The sequence below is a fragment of the Crocodylus porosus genome, unplaced genomic scaffold, assembly GCF_001723895.1.
Source record: "Crocodylus porosus isolate Cpor-Errol unplaced genomic scaffold, CroPor_comp1, whole genome shotgun sequence".
Taxonomy (NCBI): domain Eukaryota; kingdom Metazoa; phylum Chordata; order Crocodylia; family Crocodylidae; genus Crocodylus; species Crocodylus porosus.
In genome coordinates, this window is record NW_017728949.1 from 69,933,547 (window position 1) to 69,953,919 (window position 20,373).

The 20,373-nt window shown below is 42.3% G+C and overlaps 1 protein-coding gene across 1 annotated transcript in view; it reads left to right on the forward strand.

The window, feature by feature from the left end:
- The window catches only part of SPOPL (speckle type BTB/POZ protein like), a 52,491-nt gene that overhangs the window by 5,494 nt on the left and 26,624 nt on the right, over positions 1-20,373 (forward strand). The window contains exons 2-4 of the mRNA XM_019554309.1: positions 18,280-18,416; positions 18,617-18,738; positions 18,967-19,118. Of these exons, the coding sequence (XP_019409854.1) occupies positions 18,339-18,416; positions 18,617-18,738; positions 18,967-19,118 (352 nt within the window). The 5' untranslated portion in view covers positions 18,280-18,338. The remainder of the gene's footprint in view (positions 1-18,279; positions 18,417-18,616; positions 18,739-18,966; positions 19,119-20,373) is intronic.

The following is a 20,373-nucleotide window of genomic DNA, read 5'->3' on the forward strand; positions in this document are numbered from 1 at the left end:
TGTGGGCCAGAGGAGCTGCTGGATCCTCTCCGCAATGTCTCGGATGCAGGCCCCCGGGAAGCAGCAGAGTTCCCGGGCTAAGGGGTCGGGGCGGCAGATTGCCCCCTCGGTCCCCTGCAGGATGGAGACTCCCACAACAAACACCTTTCGCTTTGTCTTGGGGAGAGCGGGGGCAGTAGCTGTGGTTGAGCCTGGGTTGCCTGCGGGAGATGGCAACTGAGCAGGCTCTTCTGGGGCTGCAAGAGGTGCGAACCTGTTGCTAAGCTCCGGCGAGGGAGGGGCCTTGGTGCAGCGGGCCTTCGGGCCCTTGACCACCTTGGTCCATGCCGCTGACTGGGTACAGCGGGAGGTCCCAGAGTCCTCCTTAGTCATGGAGGGAGACGGAGCTCTCCCCTGCAGCTTGCGGGGGAGAAGGGCCTGGCAGTAGGAGTCTATGTCCTGCTCGCAGTCCCTGATGGCACGCAGTCTCTGGACTGTGGCCTGGAGCTCCTCCAGCTGGCGTGCCAGAGACCCCAGTAGGGAGCAGACCCCGCAAGGGGAGGTGGCCATGCAGATAAGGCACAGGTATAGAATCTAGATTTTGGAAGTTGGCCTTGAATTTGCTCCCCTCCCACTGCTACAACAGGGAAAATAAATCTGGGAGGTCAGGTAGCCCTCTGGTCCCCCAGTTTCTTCCCCTTGCAGTCCTTTTTCCCCTTCCTTACTGTTAGTCCCTGCAAGCCCTGAGCACATGGAAGTGAAGGGCAAATTTGGAAATACTGACCTTGAAATAAACGTCCCTATAGTAATTTACATATAGGACCCATAGACTTAGTTCATCCAGAGTTGATGCATATTACCTTTTTCAACTGCTGCAAGTTTTAGCACAGGTGCTCCTTAACCACACTGTTTAGCGGCGCTTTTGTAACTACTTTATATATAGTACAAACTATGTATGTTGTTAGTCCATAGTCAAAAGGCTCGTGGTTTACTATACAGCTCATTGGGCTGGGCCCCAACAGAGTCAATAGCATTTCAAGCCACAGTGACCCCACAGTTCAGAACTGCTCAGTATGTTTGTCTACTCCAGATACCCCATAAAATATCCATGTCCTAATTAATTCCCTAACTCATGACTGGAACAGATATGTTTCTGTCAAATCATGGGAACCTCCAAAAATTGATATGCAGATAAGGCACAGGGTAACTTGGTCTGGCTGCATCTCATGGAGGGCAAAGCCACAGTCGTCATATACAACAGGCGAAGAGAGGTCGCAGCAGAGAGATTCTTGGTGAATTGTTTGGGGCCCTGTTTGATGATTTTTGCTGGACATTGAAGGCTGGTGAAGAAAAAGGAACAACTAGAAATGGGAAAGAAAAGATGCATCTCAGCTGTGGGAGCGAAGAGGAAGTCAAAATATGGTCAGTTTAGTGGCTCACCATGACTTGAAAGAGTCGTCACTCAGGGAGACTGTACTTGATGGGCACTACCATATATCTTATTCTGATAGGTTGTACTAACTTATCCTTGTGGTTGGTTCCCATCAGCATGTTTGATCCATATGGGCCATGTGTTTTGTAGACGTGCTCAGTGTTCGATGCATTTAAATCAAGTTTCTGTGACTAAGCACAAGCTGCATTTGGTGGCAGTATATTTAATGAGTTTTCCTTAAATGCAAGATGAGGGACTTTTTTCCCCATGCTGATTGGTGGGGGAGGAACACCTCAACTTGTATTTCAGTAAATATGAAGGATGAGGCGTGTGTATGTGCGTGTGTGTGCGCACACACACACACACACACACACACACACACCCCCTGTATAATTTGTCCAGTCATTGTCTCACAATTTCACAGCTAATGTAAAATTGTGCTCTCTTCTGAACAGTGCTCACCTTCCTGAGCCTCAGTCTCGCCTAATACTTCTATCATGCCCAAATCTTTGTTGAAGATGGTATGGCTTGTTTCACTATCTCGGCCGTGTACCTGGGTGCTAATCTTCTGGCATTCCTCCTCCTCATCATCAGAATTGTATAATCTTGTTCTGATTTAGTGGCTGCTTTGAGAGATCCTAGTGTTAGCTTACGTTGAGCCATCTATTTTTTTGCTATGGTATATGAAAGGGCATTATCCCACAATGTTGCCACCATGTCCTCATGGATTTTTTGAGGGACGAGCCCTCATGGAGGTACTTGATCATGGTCTGACTTCATTCTTTTAATTTTTTCAATTTTTTGGTGGTTGACTGGCTTTGACATGTCTTCATACAAATCCTGCCCAGATTTAAAAAAAAAAGAAGGCAAGAAATGACTAATGAAGAAAATGCATTCAAATATCAATTTTTCGAGCTGTGAAGTCTGTGAAAGTGTTAGGCCGTAGCATATAATTAAGTCAGTCAGGCTATGTGGTTCTGAATCTCTCTCATACATGGCATAATTTTCTCCCTTGGTGTCAAAATTTCAGTAGTTATCCAAGCAGCATTGAATGTGCTGTGGTACACAATACCAGAAATTCTTCTGTAGAAAGAAGCTTTTGAAGTAAAACTAAAGCTTGTCAGGCTGTTTTGCCTAGGGTAAAGAAAGGAAAATAGTACGTTTCCCCCCGTCTAATGCATCACTTTAACGTGCTGATTAAAATAAAAAAAAATATTCTCAGTTATTTCAACCCTTAGTTATGTCACCAAAACTTTTCAGGTTAATAGTTTTTTGTGTTTTTAACCTTTTAAAATCGGGACTATCATTTTACTGTTTCAGTGCAGCATCTAGCATAATAAGGTTATGACCTGGTTGACTCTATAAGCACTACTGTTGTATAAGTAGTAGTGTTTAATAAAATGGGTTCTGGTATTTTTTAATCTTAGCACTTTTATGGGAACATAGCTCTTTGAGTGACTTCTTGATTTGTAGTTGTAAGAGTATAGTCACTGCAAATCGTCACATCGTTAAGGATCAAGGTGCCTATGTCAGGAGGTCAACAGAAATAGTCATGAAAGCAGTAAATATTTGGGGTAAACTTGAAAACCAAGTTGAACAAAATATGTCTGTCAATTTCAGGCATTCCTAAGCATTATTCCTAAGCATTTTATAGATGTGTTCTGGTAGACAATAACCTTGATGAGTTAGCTGTAAGTTTCTGCAAAGAATCAAATAATATGTTGAGTTGTGTTAGTCGGATTACTGTGATTCGAGCAAGGCTGTCTGTTCCTACTTGATATTGGTTAGTCTTTGGTTTGAATAGTGCATTCAGCTCTGGTTACTGTTAAAGTAATTGGAGCAAAAAGAGTATGAGGAATAGGCAATCTACAGTCCCCCCTCCCAAAAGTATGGTTTACTACAGTGAAATGATTTCCAAGAGACCAGTTATTTGATAACACGGTTTATTTGAAATGTCCTTTGTTCAGTTACCTGACAAACATGATGGTTAATTTTAATGCTTTTACCTCCGTAGTAAATATCTTGTGGTACAGTGGCTTTCAGACTTGTGGTTTGTAACGGGCAAACTGGTCCAAAGGTACCACTTCTCCTGACTTCCAACTATTAAATTCCAGGGTGGATAAAAATCAACAATTTAAAAAAATTAAAAATCAGATTTTTTTATTTAATCTCTTTTTTTTTTTATTTTTTAAGATTTTTTTATAAAAAGTAAACTTATAAAGATAGTTTTAATTTTAAGGTATGTTAAAGCTCAAATATATCATCGTGGAATAAGGATTATAACATCTAATTATATGCTATTTGAGAGGATATATTCAAGTAATCTTTTTAGAAGTTTTATAAATATGTCACAAGAGGCCATAAACTATATTAGGGGCCCAATCTTATGGGGTTCCCAGAGGCTCCTCTATAGAGTGATAAATCAGCGCACCTCTAATCTTTACTAGTGGCGTGTCAGATACATGCCAGTAAAAGGAAAATTAATGGAGGTGCATCTATACATTGGTCTGATATCGGATCAGTACCGATATAAAGAAAATTGTCTATATTGGATATCGGCCCAATGGGGCCAATAATTTGGATGATAAATGCCCATACTGTGTGCAGGCGCAATGCAGCATGGAGCAGAGCCAGTAGTGTGGAGAGCAGTGTGGTAAGTTGGAAGGGGAGGGAGGATGGAAAGGATGTGGGGGGCAGTTCAATGCCCCCCACACTGAGGGAGTGTTCAGGGGCAGGTGCTGCCCAGCCAGGTGAGGGGGGTGAGGGGTGTAGGCGTGGTTTATGGGATGGGGGCAGCTCTCGCTGCTGCTTGTATCCCAGGAGGGCAGGGGGGCGTGTGCCTCTGGATCTTCATGGTGCTGGGTGGGCTGCAGCTGCAGGGTGGAGCCAGAGCCAGGGCTACGCGAGGCTTTTCTTTCTGGAGCCTGGGCTCAGAGCAGGCTCCAGCGGCACTGGGAGGAGGCTGCAGCCACCTCAGATTTCACTGCAGCTTCACTGCCAGCTCTGTGCCACCACCCAGCGCAGCCCCAGCTCAACATCCTACCTCCACCCAAGCACTGGGAAAAGCCATGGCTGTGCCAGGCTGTGTACAGGGCTGGGAGTGGAGCTGCAGCAAAATTTGAGGGAACTGCAGCCTCCTCCCAGCGTCACTGGAGCCTGCTCCAAGCCCAGCCCCTAGCAAGAAAAGCCTTGCACAGCTCTGGCTCCACCCCACAGCTGCAGCCCGCCACACAGATCCCAGGGCATGTGTTCCCCTCCCTCGTCTCCACCCTCCCAGGGTACAAGCAGCAGCACCCCATGAGCAGTGCCTTTGTCCCGCACCCCCCACTGCCAGCTGGGCAACGCCTGCCACTGCCCCCTCCCTCACCGCAGGGGATGTTGATCTGCACCCCCATGCCCCTTCCCTCCCCCCTCCCATTCCATCACATTGGACTTGCCATCTGATGGCAGTTGTATTGGATCGGTATCAGCTTTTATGCCTCCTTAAATATCAGCTGTTGGTATCGGCCCTCAAAATCTCTATCGGTGTACCCTTAAAAAGTTAACGTTATCAGCAGTCAGCGGTTTTTGGCCAGTGCAGCTGATAATGTCTCTGATAAATGCTGTGTGCAGGTAAACAGCTGCAGCATGCACACAGCCAGATATACAGCCTGGCAACTTGGAGAGCAGCTTCCTGCTGGTAAGTCTGTGGGGGTAAAGGGGGGCAGATTCAGGCTCCCACAGCGAGAGAGGGAGTGGGGCATGGGCAGGCACTGTGCACACCCCCTGGGGAGACACGGGAGCATATGCCACACCGGATTTGTGCGCAGGGCAAGGGTGAGCTTCCCACAGCTGGCTCAGGGCCAGGGGCTGCTCTGGCCTCTTCCCAGCACGGGGTTTGAGCTCAGGGTGGGAGGGGTATATACAGAGTAGGCTATAGCCATGCCAAAATTCCTTGTAGCCACTCCTGCCAGTGCCATCACTGCTGACCTTGAGCATAGCCCTGGACCAGGCCCCCTGGGGAGCCATGCCCCCTCAGTAAGCCCCCTGTGGTTCTGCCCTACTCCCAGTTGGGTTGCATTCACTGCCTTGGCTAGGCAGTGCCTGCCTCTGCCCCTCTCCCTCACTCTCTGTGGGGGCATCAGTCTGCCCCCCCCCATACCCCTTCTGTGTGTCCCCCCCTGACTTACTAGTCAGACGCTGCTTTCCAAGCTGCCCAGCTACATTCTTGTGAATTGGCCAATATGGCTGGTTAATAATCAGCCACTGGTATCAGCCAAGTAAATCTTTATTCGTGCACCCCTATTAAAGAAAACCATTCTCCACAGTGGGACTCAGTTCTCAGTCCAGAGGATCCCATGGAGCATCTCCGTCCACTGCTACCCCTGTGTCTAAGGATTTTGTGACCTGCTTATAGAAAGCCACCAAGTTGGTCTGACAGGACCTGCCTCTAATGAAGGTGACGGTTGGCAGGGCTAACTGGACCTTGTTGTTCATCCACAGGTACATTTCAAGCAGGGCTAAGGAGGTGATCCTCCCCCTCTATGCAACACTGGTCAGGCCGTAGCTGGAGTACTGTGTCCAGTTCTGTGCGCCCCACTTCAGGAGGGATGTGGACAGCATGGAGAGGGTCCAGAGGAGGGCCACCTGCATGCTCCAGGGACAACAGGGCAGACCCTACAATGAGAGACTGCGGGACCTGAACCTGTTCAGCCTTCACAAAAGAAGGCTGAGGGGGAACCTGGTGACAGTCTGTAAACCCACTGGGGGGACCAGAAGGGTTTGGGAGAGGCCTTGTTTCCCCTAGCGTCCCCTGGCATAACAAGGAATAACGGCCATAAGTTGTTGGAGAGTAGGTTTCGATTAGACATCCATAAGAGCTACTTCACAGTCAGGGCGGCTAGGATCTGGAACCAACTTCCAAGGGAAGTGGTGCTGGCTCCTACCCTGGGGGTCTTTAAGAAGAGGCTTGATGCCTACCTGGCTGGAATCACTTGAGCCCAGTTTTTTCTCCTGCCCAGGTAGGGGATCGGACTTGAAGATCTGCAAGGTCCCTTCCGACCCGACTTCTTTGATTCTGTGATCTCTGTGATGCTTAGTTTCTCTTCTCGGTCTCTGGATTTGCACCTCCAAAGATCATGGGCAGACAAGGTTCTTTGGGTAGGTATGATATCTTTTATTAGAGCAACTAAATAGTTGGAAAAATTGTTCTTTGCAAGCTTTCGGGCACAAACACCCTTCTTCAAGCATAGGGAGAGTTTGTTGTCTCCAGAGATAATAACATCCTTGTTAACAGCAATATATTGACTGGAGAGATAACAGACCTGATACCCACCCAACAGACCTATTGACTCTTGAGTTTATAATAATGATAATTATTAATAATTAATGATTCCTAACCAGTGATTTAAATTGTGATTTTAATTGATTTGATTTAAATCAAATCCACCCTGTTAAATTCTATTGAAGTGTGTTGATAGTACTTACTGTACTTGTGGTGGGGATGTTATGTGATAAATAGCAAGTAGAGAGGGATTATGCAAGGCAGGCTTTAGACAAACATCAATGTGGACTGCTTTTATTCTGTGGACAGTCGTTGGAGGGACTATCTGCTGATCCGTTATAATGGGTCTTATCCCCGTTTGCAGCTACTTAGAGGCAGAAGAGCTGTATTCATCAGTCAAGGTAGGTAGAATAAGTACACCAGTGAAGAGCTGTAAGAAGCTTGAAAACAAGAAAACACAGAAAAGCCAAAAAGGGATTCTGTGTTTTATCTTGACATTTGGCTTATGCTTCTAAAATGTTGCTAGGGTGAGCAGTCTAGGCATGCAGACAATAAAAGGCCTCTTGGTCCACTGGTTATTTCAGACTGTGTCTTTGGTCCCCTTTAATAAGATGCTAGTCAGCTGTTTACATAATCCTGCTTGTTCACGTTGAGATTTTGGTGAGCCATACGCAGGCAAGTTGAGTAATTTTGTTATGTGACTTTGCTTGTCTTCACATTTGTGTTCAGTGAAACCATTTAAAAATACGCTTCTCAAACAAAGCCCAATTACAAAACTATATGTTCTGTATCTTCCTCTGCCAGGCTGCTGCTTGTGAAATACAGACTTAACAAATGTGGCCAGTGCTCAGGAAGTCTGCTTGAGGATCATTAAGAGTGAACCTTTCAATTGTACATGTTTCTTCTAGCACAGCAGCAGGTATAGTTTCCTCCTCCATTGGTTTCTTAGCTCCTGCCCCTGACCTACCCTAAAAAGGATGAGAGAGGGCCCAAGGAGTACAAGGATGGGCTTTCTGAGCAAGGCTGGAGATGATTCTTCCAGACTTTACCAGACGCAAAAAGAAGTTCTGTTTTAGGCTATGTAGGGGAAAAGACTGTTTTTTAATGGTTTTTAGGAATATCTTCTGAAACATGTAGTCGTACAGTGGAGCACTTAGAAGTGCATTTAATTCCTGTCCTTCCCCTCCCCCTGTTTTTAAAAGTTTGTTTTTGTTGTCATTTCAAAAAGGGGGTTTTGGGAGTTAAGATCTTACTGGGAAGCAGCCATACTCGAACCTCTCATAACAGAAACATTTTGAAATAAGTTAAGGGTTTTTGTTCGGAGAACAAAGTTTCATGTATGTATTGCATTCCTGCATTGTTGTACTATTATTAAACGACTGTTTTGGGTTCATCAGTGCTATAGTGTGCTTTTTGTAGCAAGATGTTTATTTGCTTTGTTGTCTTTACTCATTAAAATTGTTGCCAGTTTTACTAATTCAGAGTTAAAGCATAGGTGTGGCCCAAACTGAAAAGTTGTATAAGCATTTCTTCGCAGCTAAGTTCCCTTTGGAATTCTGTAGATTCAGCAATGTTATCCATCCCAAACTATATTTTAAACTTTCAAGTGAAGCCTTAATGAAATAGTGTGTGTGAAGATTACGGGTGTATGTGACAAAAGCAAAATTCTAATCCCATTCAGTTTGAGTGCTATTTTGACATGTTGACATGAACCAAACAGCACGGGTGGGCGAGAGGAATGGAATAGCATGGAAAAAGTGAAAAATGGGTCTTCATGATTTATCAGAATCATGCATCTTTTATAGTCTGCCAGAACAAACTTCAGCCTCTAGTGCATGCGTTAAGGGTGTACCGATAAAGATTGTCTTGGCCTATACCAATAGTCCATAATTAACCAACCATATTGACCGATGCCAATCCAATAACCTTAGCTCCTATCCGCAACCCCGCTCCCTGTGCAGCCCATGCTGCTGTCCGGGGTAGGCAGGGTGGACCCTCATGTGGACAGCGGTGCCAGGCACATTGGGAGCCTCCAGATGTGGCAGGCCCTGTGCAGCCAAGCTCGCACAGCCGTCAGGGAGAAACTGCTTTTGCAAAGGTGCCCAATGCCCAGCGGACCAGAATGTCCCACACATGGCGCCTTACGTGCAGCCCAGTGCCTCCACAGCAGCCCCGATGCTCAGGCACCTGTTGCGTGCACAGTGTTGCCATGCCATGGCAGTGGCGGCGGCAGCAGGAACCAGAGCGAGTAACACTCCTTTTGTGGCTGAGCCTGGTGCCCTGTGACTGCTCTCCAGTGTCCCCTCCTGCTACTCACCAGGACCTGTAGTTTTGTGTGTGCTCAGGCTGGCAGAAGGGTGTGGGGACTGAACCGTGCTTGCCAGGTTGCTCCTGGCACGTGGCCATAACTATTATCTACCCAAAAAAAGCCAACAGCTGATAAAAGGAGAAATGACGTTATCGGTGCCCATCTGATAGCCGACTGATACATCTGTGAACCCCTAGTGTGCATTTTCTCCTCCTCTTCCACTTTTGAATTTTCTTTCCTGAGTATGGAAGGAGAAGATTAATCTCAAAATCAGCTAATAAATTTACATAGAAATTTCAGTGGCGTATATCCTGGGGTCTGAAAGATCCTTGAATAAAATGTCAGTACTGTAGTATAATATATCAACGGATTGGATCAAATAAGAGAGATATGAAGAAAGGACTGTGGCTCCTGAATTTTAATCTAGACTCTTGCGTTGTCTTGCTCTTGGCTGCAGGATGCTCAACCTGTTTCATTTCCTCAGCTGTTAGAGGGGTCATACTTCACAAGTTTTGTGTTGAGGTCTGTATAAAATGCTTTGATTAGAAGGGTGGTATAATTGTTTGAGGTTAACTGGGGTTAACATTCTCTCTGCTAAAACTGGTTTGTTTTGACAGTCCTTTGGGGGTGCTGGCAGTGAGTGCTGCTACTTCATGCTTTGCTAGCTTGTAAAAACATGACTTTTGGAGTCAAAGAACTATTACCTGGGGTTTATCCCCCCCATTTCCTATTGTGTAAGTATCAGTTGCCATGTTTGGACCAGTACTCTTGTTGACTGACCCAACAGGAAAACCAGTTAAACAATGAATTTAGGTTGAATTTAGGTTAAATTATGGGTTAAATCAATCTTGCTAAATTTTGAGAGAAATTTTTTTGGGTTTTTCTTGGTCCAATAAACGATATCACCAATTGGGAGAGATAGTAGACAAGCTTTCAAATACAGAGTGCCGCATCATGCGCACACTAGCATTCCAACTCTACTACTTGAAAAATATTATCATTCCAGGTACTCATCTACTTATTCACAGTTTGCCATTATGGTTCATAAATTAAAAATGTAATGCTGTATGTCTGTTATGTTGTTTTGGGGAGCATGGCTTTCTGCCAGAATCCTTAATAATAAAATTGAATTGAATTGAAAAATGTAATGCTTTGCTTACCTATTTAAAAACCAAGTTACCACGCAAAGAAGAGTTGTCCTAAACTGGAGTATGTTCTTGGCCACTGAGGGTAGATTAGTAACGTTTCATGCAAACTCTCAAAGTTGTGGCATGCTTGTAATGCAGGGTGGTGATGATTACCTACCACTGCTCCACTATAACATTTCTATGGCAAAATAGCCTTCATAGAGAACAGTTTGGCATAGTTACCAAACCTTACCAATTAAACACCACGTATGAAATTGTCAACCCCCCCCCCCCCAAAAACCATGTTCTGCATATGTGCACTGCAGTACAGAGAAAGCAAAGTTAGGATTTTTGAAATACAAAAAGATTACCTTTTTAAGGAACTTTAAACTTGATGAGCCTTTAGTTGTTTATAATTCATGGGTGCTGACATGCAAAATAGTTTCCTTGGAATAATTTTCTAGATTTTTCTCCATCAAAAAGAGTGTATGCAAAACCAAGGTTGCATATACACATTAAAAAAATCTGGGAGAATTCTCCCAGGTTTTTTATCATGGTAGAAAAACTCACCCAGAGTTGCATTACAGACATTCGAATGCTGAGGCCCTGAGGAGTGGAGGGCTTGCAGTGCTGATTGGCTGCGTCCGATTGCCCAGGGTCAGCCTGTGTTGTCAGCATGTACAGACTTCACTCTCCCAGGAGAAACTCCTGAGAGTGATTTAACCCTGGTTGTTCCCATGTTGTTCTTCTCCTGGAGCAGCCATTTTTACTTTGGGAGGAAAAATACTACATGTAGGTATTTTTACATCAAAATAACATGGATAAAATAATGATGAAAATTGTAAAGAAAGCACAAGACAAATCACATACCAAATCTCCAGGCTTTACCTTCAACGCACATGTGGCTGTTGGAGGAAGGGAGTCCTCTAGCAGTCCCTCAGTTGAATTGTAATATATGTTTCTTCTGAGAGAATTCTCACCTGGTTCCTCCCCAACATTTTATTGTCTTTACCTTCAGTGGTAATTGCCTTTGCTCTCTGTAATGAAGTATGTAAGGAAGTGTAAAACAGACTGAGCTTTCTTCTCTTCCTCATCCCCTCCTCCTCTGCCCCCCAAAAAGGCGTTAAACTGATGTTTGCTTTATTACTGCATGCCAGAATGAGAGAGGAGAAAATAGCATTTTAAAATGAGATGTTCTTATGATCAACATTGAAGTGAACTGCACTTATTAACAGTACCACCACTTTTAATGTAATCTTAACTTATACATTCAGTATAAGTAATGTCAGTGACTTGGTTAAAAATAGAATTTTAGGGGGTTTATTACAGTAAGTTAACTTATTTACTATATTAATAAAGTTGAACATTTATCCAGTAATTATTAAACTAATCAAACTGATTCTAGGTCAGAATATGTTTTTAAATTAATACTCAGTTTCTGGCATAATTTTTTTATAAATTGACATGCTTATATTCCAGAATTGGCAGCCTTTTAAAACTACTGTAAAAACTTGATTCGATTTGCTTGCTTTCTCCTGATTTTGTTGCCTTCGTGTTAGTGAGACTGAAAAAAATTAAGTGTTGTGGGATAATACATAGAATACAATTAGTAACTGAAAGAAAGATTTGTATCACCTGTAAGGCAACTACATTGGAGCTCCAAATGCTAGGTGTGTGTGTTTCGTCAGATTTTTCTGACAAATTGGATCTTGACAAAAGCATTTTGTCAGCTAAAGCGGATAGAAATTTAACAAAACATGTTCTGCTGCCTTGATTTTCAAGCGGAAGAAAGTCTTGTCAACTTGAGGCTGTTTCACTTGCAGTGCTCTGATCAGGATTTGGGTCATTGGATGCATCTGAGTGTTCAGTGCAGTATGTTGTACATAATTCTAAACACGTTAGGAAAGAAACTGAAAAGATGGAGAGGAGGCAGAAACAGATAAGGGAAAGAGTAAGGCTGGTGGCATAGAAACAGAATAAGAAACGGAAGCCTCTATAGACCTACAAGTCAGTTTGAAATTTATGCTTGTAGCCTATCTATAACTTTACATAGCTCAGTATGGAGTAAATACTCAGGAGTTAGTCCATCCTGAGCTCTGCGCTTCCGTAGTTGTTCTGTTAGCAGTGTTTGAGCTAGCTATTTTAAATTTAGTCCGGGTACATCTGAACTACACTGCGGTGTAGACATATTCCTTAATTTTTTTTCCTGTCTTGTAAAGCTGTTACTCCCACTCAGAGCCCAAGACTTCTTATTCCTAATGTATCTAAGGACTAACTATCTTATTTACATTACTGTATACACTTAAACTTTGAAATATTCATAATTTCAATGGAGAGTGTCTAATATGGAACGAAAACTAACTATACTACGTGTCTAATATGTAATGTACGGTCAATTTGAACCATACTACGTGAATTAAAATTTAAATTGATGCTTATGCTGAAGTAACAGGTGTGACCCAAGTTCAGATGTGTAATTTTTCTTATTTCATTTTAAGGCATTGTTTTAGAATTATTTTCTTTTCAGTCTTTTTTTTTTAGAGAAACAAATTGTGATATTGAGCAAATTGAAAAATTGCCTAACCTTAAGAGACTTCACAAATACATGTTATTGAGTAAGTGCAGCACGTCTTTCAGCAGGAAATGTAGTTTAATATAATTGTATATACAGGGAATGCCGTTTGACATTTGAAACAAAAGAGCAGCTAGTTAATCCTGGTAATTGGATGCAATAAAATTACATCATATAGTACAATTTGTTTGTTTACAGGAAAAGAAGTCCTGCTAACTGCTTTTCTTTTAATGAGACAATCATGCCATCAAATTTGGATTTTATTTTTCCAATAGCAATATTTAATAAATTTATTTTTATAAGCAAGTGGTCATCTTACAAGACAGGCTGTTAAATTGAACAGTTTGGTAAACCTAAGGCTCTTCAGTTGTGCGGATGCTTTCGTGTGTCTAGTGTTTGGGGACAAAGATAATGTCTCTGTGGAATAAACCAGTCCCTAGTCAGTTTAACCAGTAATTGGAGTTATTACCTTCATATATGAGGCAGTATCCAGTGACATAGCTGCTACGCAGGCATATAACTATGTTTTTCCTCTTTTAATTTTGAAGTACCTTACTAACGTTAAATTTCTCATGCCTATTTATTTTCAACGTGACTTAGCACGGTCCGGTCTGCCTTTACTTTATACGCAGCATCAGATCCTGTGTCTAATAGATCCAATATTACAGCAATAAAAAGGTAACTAAGTGACTTACACAGCAAGGCCAGGTTCCTGGGTGCATAGGTGTTGTGATGCTTCCTTCATCTCTAATTGCGTACTCTGTCTCAGCCAATAACTAGAAACCATTTAGTTTTTAAGCAATCCATTACCAAAACCCTTACTTTCTCCCCATCAGTCCATTTCTCAGATAGGAAGTTTCAAAAATGATTGATTCACACTATAGACAATCTTACGAAATCAAAATTGAGTTAAGCACTTTAATTTTGGGAACTGGGCTGCTGCCATGTATCTGAAATGTTAATTTGAACTAATTAGCAAATGTATTGGATGGGAGGGGGATTTGTATATACTTCAGATTAACAAATCAAAGGTTCATCTTTGTAAACATGGATATTGGATTCTACTTCATATCTGGTTTCTAAATTTAGGTTCAGTGTTTAGCAGGGTTGTTGTAACTGATGAATGCAAGGGTTGTTGTAACTGACGAAAGTACATCCAGAAACCTTCAAGAATTTGTCTGCATTTTTTAACTTCCGTCAACAAAATAACAAAAATGTCAATAATCGTTTTACAATTCTCAGGTATTTTCAGTCCCTTTAAATGTAGGGAAAATATTGAGCCCACTCAAAAATATTACAAACCCTACAGTTAAGGCTTTTTGCTAATACTTTAATTTTTTATCCATTTTCCTTTGACTTCTAGATAATATTAGTTCCTGCACTGTTAGCTGCAGTAACAGTTTAAGCCTATTAAGGAATTTACTCAAGTTAGAAGGTGAGGTTCCCCCCCTTTAACATCAAGTGGGCAAAGCTCCTCACTTTACAATTGAGCGTGGGGGCTGGGGGAAGTGGCTCCTGTGGCTCTGGCCCCAAACTGCTGGAGTTGGAGCCAAAGTTGCAGCTGTCACCTGCCCCCACCATGTCTTCCTCTCCCTTCACTGCACTCCTCCTTACCTTAGCTACACTGGCAGGCTCCATCCTTGCAGCAACCTGTGGCATGGAGCATGGCTCCACGCTGGCCCCGTAGCAGCCAGTGCAGGGCGCTGGCACTGTTGCTGCAGGGCTGGGCTGGAACAGTGGTGCCGGTTCCATGCTGCTGTAAGGGGCTGAACTGGAGCCATGCTCCAAGCCACTTCAAAAACTGGTGGGTGGGGGAGGAGGGAACTGCTGTATAGAAGGTAATAAGCTGCTTATTAGCAAGTTCTTGCTGCAGAATAGTGCTGTAAGTCTGGTTCTTTTAAAAAAAAAAATTGTAAGTTCTAGCATGAAAAGCTTGCATTCAAAACTTGTTCAAATTGTGAAAGTTATCGCTGGCTGTGCATACATTACGCCATAGCCACCCTTCCCAGCGCCGCTGCTGCCTGCTCCACCCCTGCCTGCCCCAGGTACAGCCTGGCCCAGCCCCCTTGCTGGGAAGAGGCTAGCACAGCCTCCATCCCCAAGCATGCAATAGCAGCCTGCCCTCACCCCATGCACAGATCCGGGGGCACATGCCCCCCCACACTTCCCTCAGGGGTGCCCACATTGACAGGAGTCACCCTTTCCCCACACCCCCCAGAAGAGCTGCAGCTCTGTCCCATGCAGTGCCCACCCCAGCCCCACTCCCTCCAGCATTGCGGGGGCCTCAATCTGCCTCACCCCATGCCCTTTCCCTCCCCTCCCCCCCACCCCGAGGCTGCCAGACTGCATTCCTGACCTCATGCATTCTGCAGCTGTGCATGTTCATGCAGCATTTATCGGCAATAGTATCGGCCACATCAGCCAAAAAAACCAGTTGCCAGTAATGTCAATTTTTCCTTTATCGGTGCTGATACAATGTGGGCCGAAGTATAGAGGTGACTGTGGAGTTCTCCAGGAGACTGATTTCACTTAGTATTTTCGTAATGTTTTTACAAATGTTAGGCTCATGCTGATGAAGTCTGTTGATGACATGAAAGTGGGAGCATTGTCTATACAGATTATCTGTAAATGTTGGATTTGTTCAGTTTTGGGAAAGAATACACCGTTGCATTTCAGATTAACTACCCTGGGTATAGGTTCTATTTCTGCATAAAGGAATGAAGTATAATGATATTCCATGTAATTAAAGGAGCCTACTGGCTGTTGAAAGCCACTGGCTACATATAGCTCTGCTTGAAAAAGTTATATTATTGCAATAGAACTTTAGACCGTCTTGCCTGTAATCTATATTTAGTATTTATGTATAGCAAAAATAATTTATCTGCAAAGCTTCATGTGTCATTGCTCCTTTTTAGATAGGTAAAATCAAAAACTTTAGAGCCTTTAGACATGCGAATAATCACCTGTCAAGCTTCACTTCATAAATGTGAAGCTGGCTGGGGTTTTTTTGTTTTTTTTTTTTCTGGAATGCTCATAAGGTGTCTTAACACCAGTGACAGGCCTACTTGAAGCTCTTATTTGTAGTTCAGTTATAATAGCAAATGATGCTAATGGCTTTATTTGGTATTAGGCAATGGAAATTCGTTTACAAAGTAGACTTATCCTGCTCCTGCTAGACGCTGTAGAAAGAGTAAGTCAATGACAATCTGGAGAAGTCTCTGTGATGCAAAGGAAAATTTCATTTTGCTGATGAACCTTATGTAAGGAAAGCTAGCTGTTCCCTTTGCTAACACTTTCAGAGCTGAAGAAAAGCATTGAGGGGTAGAAGGAACATGACAGCAAAGCTATCGCATTTCTTTTAGTTTGCCTAAAAGAAGTGGCAACCATTAAGACTTAATAGAAATTTTCTTACAAGTATAGTGGAAGGAAACTTTAAAAAATTGTTGGTGTTGCATCTTTGAGGGGGGGCAAAATCCATATTCTTTTTTTTTTTGTAGTTTCCAGTGTCATCTATAAAACTTGTTCCCTCTCCCCTCATTGAGTACATGTAATTATTTATTGAATGCAGATCTTATTTTACTTGCATTTAATAGTTTAATCCAAACTGTAGTCGTATTCTTTGTGACCATATTGATACAAAATATATGCCCCCCCCCACACACACACACAGAGTTTAACCACATTACTTTATGCATTCCGGACTTTAACAGCTTTAAAAAATGGGTTTGGGACAAAATTGGTAAGATTTACTTCATTTGTCTAAAAGTTAGACAAAAATGATAGATAGCTCTGACTAAAAATTCCTAGGAAAAATCAAATTATCTGATATGAGTGGGCATAAAAATGTTTGTCGAAGTTCAGAATAACAGCTTTGCAATTCTATAAAAAAAAATTGTAGTCAATTAATAGCCAACTACTAGAAACTTTATCAGCATGGCATGTAGGTGCTCTTGTTTAAGTGATAGAAGAGGTTACTGAAGGAACATTCGTAATATAGTAAATGCATAAAGAATGTTTTAGAGTCCCTGTTTCCTCTGATTCTCATACAATAGAGGAAAACATGATTCTGAAAAGTTACCAACCATAGTGTGACTTAAATCCACCCCAGGATCCTAAAATCTGGATTGTGGAGCTACTCATGGGGTCAGTCCAGACTACAGGGAGCCTCCTGGGCTGCATCTGGGGCAAGTGGCAGCATTTAGGAAATGGGGGCGGGGAGGGGGCAGGTGGAGGATTGATGGCTGCTGCCCATCAAGGATGCATTGGTGGGAGCTATTCCAGGAGGCCCATGGGTCAGAAGAAATGGCTCCATAGGTTAGATCTGGTCCATGGATTATATATTTGATACCCCTGTCATAGAAACTCCCAACCACGTGACAATTGTTGTAGTCCCCTACTGAGGCATATATAACGCTGCTGTTAATTATGGCTCCTTTTGTATACAGATTTAGAATCTGACTTGTATCTTTAGTACTGATTTGATGAACAACACACTAGCTTATTTTCCTTTCTCTTTGGACCTCTTATCCCTGGCTCACCTGGAACAGTTTATTGTCTTATGAGCATCTTCATTTCATGTTATCATTATTACCATATTTATTTGAATACAGAACGAGTCTTCTGCATTCAATATAGGTGGAGGGGGGAAGAGATTTGAGTGCAAGGGGGGATAGTCAGCTCCTGCTCTCCCACACCCCCATGTACATCTGTCCCATTCTGTGTCTGTACCCTTCCCAACCCCAGTTACTCTCCTCCATTGTGGCAATGCTGTGTGTATGTGTGTGCTGTAGTGGCAGGAGCTCCAGCTCTGAACCCATCCTAGGATCGGGGCATGGGGCTGCCATTTCTGCAGCTGCTGCTGCCTGATCAGGCAGGAGCCCAGAGCTAGAGCAGCAATAGAGGGTAAGCAGCTGCAGAGGGGTAGGGAGTGGTAGGGAGTACAGGCACCCGGTGAAGGGGGCTGGAGGGCGAGAGCAGATGTTGACTCCTGGCTTCACCTGCCCCCCTGGCACTGCTTTCCCTACTGTAGCAGGGGGAATGACTTTAAAATGACTCTCCGATAATTATGATTCTATACATGGAAAATTATAACAAATTAATAAGTTTTTTCATGTAAAGAATCTAATTATTGGGGGGCCAGGTTGTCCTTACCCAAATCCAGGATAACTTAGAATTTTAATATGGTCTTTTTTTTTTTTTTTTTAGTTCCCATGATATATTTTGTTACTTTACAAGCCGAATTAATAGATCCTAAGAGAGGATATACAACATGATTAGAGTGGTTACTAATTAGCCATGGTATTTTTTTTAAATAAATTCATTTTGCGGTATGAAGTTAGGTTATAAAGCTGGATATTTCATTATGATCTACCTCTTACAGATCTATGAATAAAATGTGATCATTGGTGGGTATTTGATGCTGAACTTAGATCTATTTCAAAACTGTTGCCTTCTCTTAACTATGTGAGAAACCTGAGTATTTGACTTGAAACAATAGCTTAAATGCCAAAGTGTAATAATTACATTAAGTGGGCAGGAGGGAAGCAACCTGATTTTGGTAATCACATTTTATTAATTATAATCATTATATTTTTGTAGAAAAATTACTGAAATTTCAATTGCTACCCTGATGCTGTAAATCTGCAATAAAAGTGGCAATGTCGAGGGTCCCCACACCTCCACCACCTGGAGAGATGTCCAGTGGACCCGTAGCTGAAAGCTGGTGTTATACACAGGTAAATTGTACAAACTGCAGTGACTGGGCTTTTCCTGTCAGAGGATCAGTCTGTCAGAATATATTTTTCCCAAAACCAAACAGAACTTTGTTGACAGTCTCATAGGTAGAGGGTAATTTATGTAAAAAAGTGAATTACAAATTAAGTAACTATATTGCGTATGTATTGATTTTTTTTTTTTTCATATATCTTTTGTTCAGGTTAAAGTAGTAAAATTTTCCTACATGTGGACCATTAATAACTTCAGTTTTTGCCGAGAAGAAATGGGTGAAGTTTTAAAGAGTTCAACCTTTTCATCAGGGCCAAATGATAAAATGAAGTGGTAAGGTGGTTGTGCTTTTGACTTTGTATTGTCAATTCTTTGTGGTCCCTTTAAATTTGGGTTTTAAAGTTCACTAACAAATTTAATTGCTAAACACTGAATCCAAGAAGCCTTTTTTAAAGGCTTATAATAAAAAGAGTGTTTTTAGAAAGGTATGGTTTCTTAATTTTATTCTGTCTGGTTTTAAAGTTTACATCTTTTAAAACTGCCTCTTTTCCTTTTTTTCAGGTGCCTGAGAGTAAACCCAAAAGGTTTAGATGATGAAAGCAAAGACTACCTGTCATTATATTTGCTTCTAGTCAGTTGTCCAAAAAGTGAAGTCAGAGCAAAATTTAAGTTTTCCCTTCTGAATGCTAAAAGAGAAGAAACAAAAGCAATGGGTAAGTATAATCAGAGTTAGCCTAAACCAGTAAGGAAATCCTAGAGACATTAAACTCTAAAATGTTTCTAGTTTTAAAACAAGTTCATTTTTAATGCAGTTAAGCTTTTAAGTGTTTGTATGAAATACACGTAGGATTAGCATTAAAAATAAAAAATGTTTCCATACTGTTCTGAACATTGAGCTATGCTAATTCTGTTAAACAGCGTAAATCACAACACAATGCTCATGGCTGCCACTGTAGATCCAGTTGTATTGTCTCCTGGCTCTTGCAGTAGGTTCTGTTGTGCATAATGTTACTACAGTGTTTTACTTTTAATTTTTTCTTCTTTTTAATAACGATTTTATTTGCTTCTTGTTGATTGAAGTGGTATGCGCTAATGCACACCGATTTGATCTCAGCAGTTAATTTGTTAAGCTAAAATAGGCATTTTATTGGCAGCTCTTTACATGGCCAGAGAAAAACTCTGAATTTTCTCCTCTTTCAAGTTGCAGCGTAAGATTGAATCAGACCCAAAACATTTTGGGAGGTTTATTTTATTTTCACCTTGCTTTTTGAGTCTTTACTCTTTGTGTTTTCAAACACTCTTCCACAACCATTTTAAGGATTGGAAGCCTTTACTTTTTAATGGAAATGTAGAATCTAATGGAATTATAAGATTGTAGGACCTGGAGCTTATAACAAAAACACTAAACATAATGAGATTCTGTGCTCTGCAGCAATAAGTGCAGTTAATAAGTGTTCAAAGTGTTCTGAATGGCTCCTGAATCACTTTAACCCTGATCTTGCAGACATATATAAGTGAGATTTCGCATAGATGAGTAGTCATGATGAAATAATATATGCTCAACCCTTCTTTCACATGTAAATAGCAATAAGAAAGACTGAGTTCAGTAAATCTACAGCAACCTTGATATGATACACCCCCTCATACTTACTCAAATATAAAACGAGCATGAATATAAGATGACCTCCCCAATAATTGGATTCTGTATATGGAAAACTTATAAATGTGTTCTAATTGTCCAGGTATAGAATCTAAGTACTGGGAGTTGTCTTGAATCTTCCCTGCCTTACTGCTACAGCGGGGAAAGCAGTGACAGGGGAGGGGGGCCAGGAAAGGGGTGGGGGGGCAGGTCAGGTGGCTCCTTTGCCATCTGCCTTGACCACTTCCCCCTGCAGCCTTCCTGCCACCTGCACCCCTCCACCCCCAGCTCCTCCCCAGTCTCTGCTTCTTCCCCTACCCCACAACTCT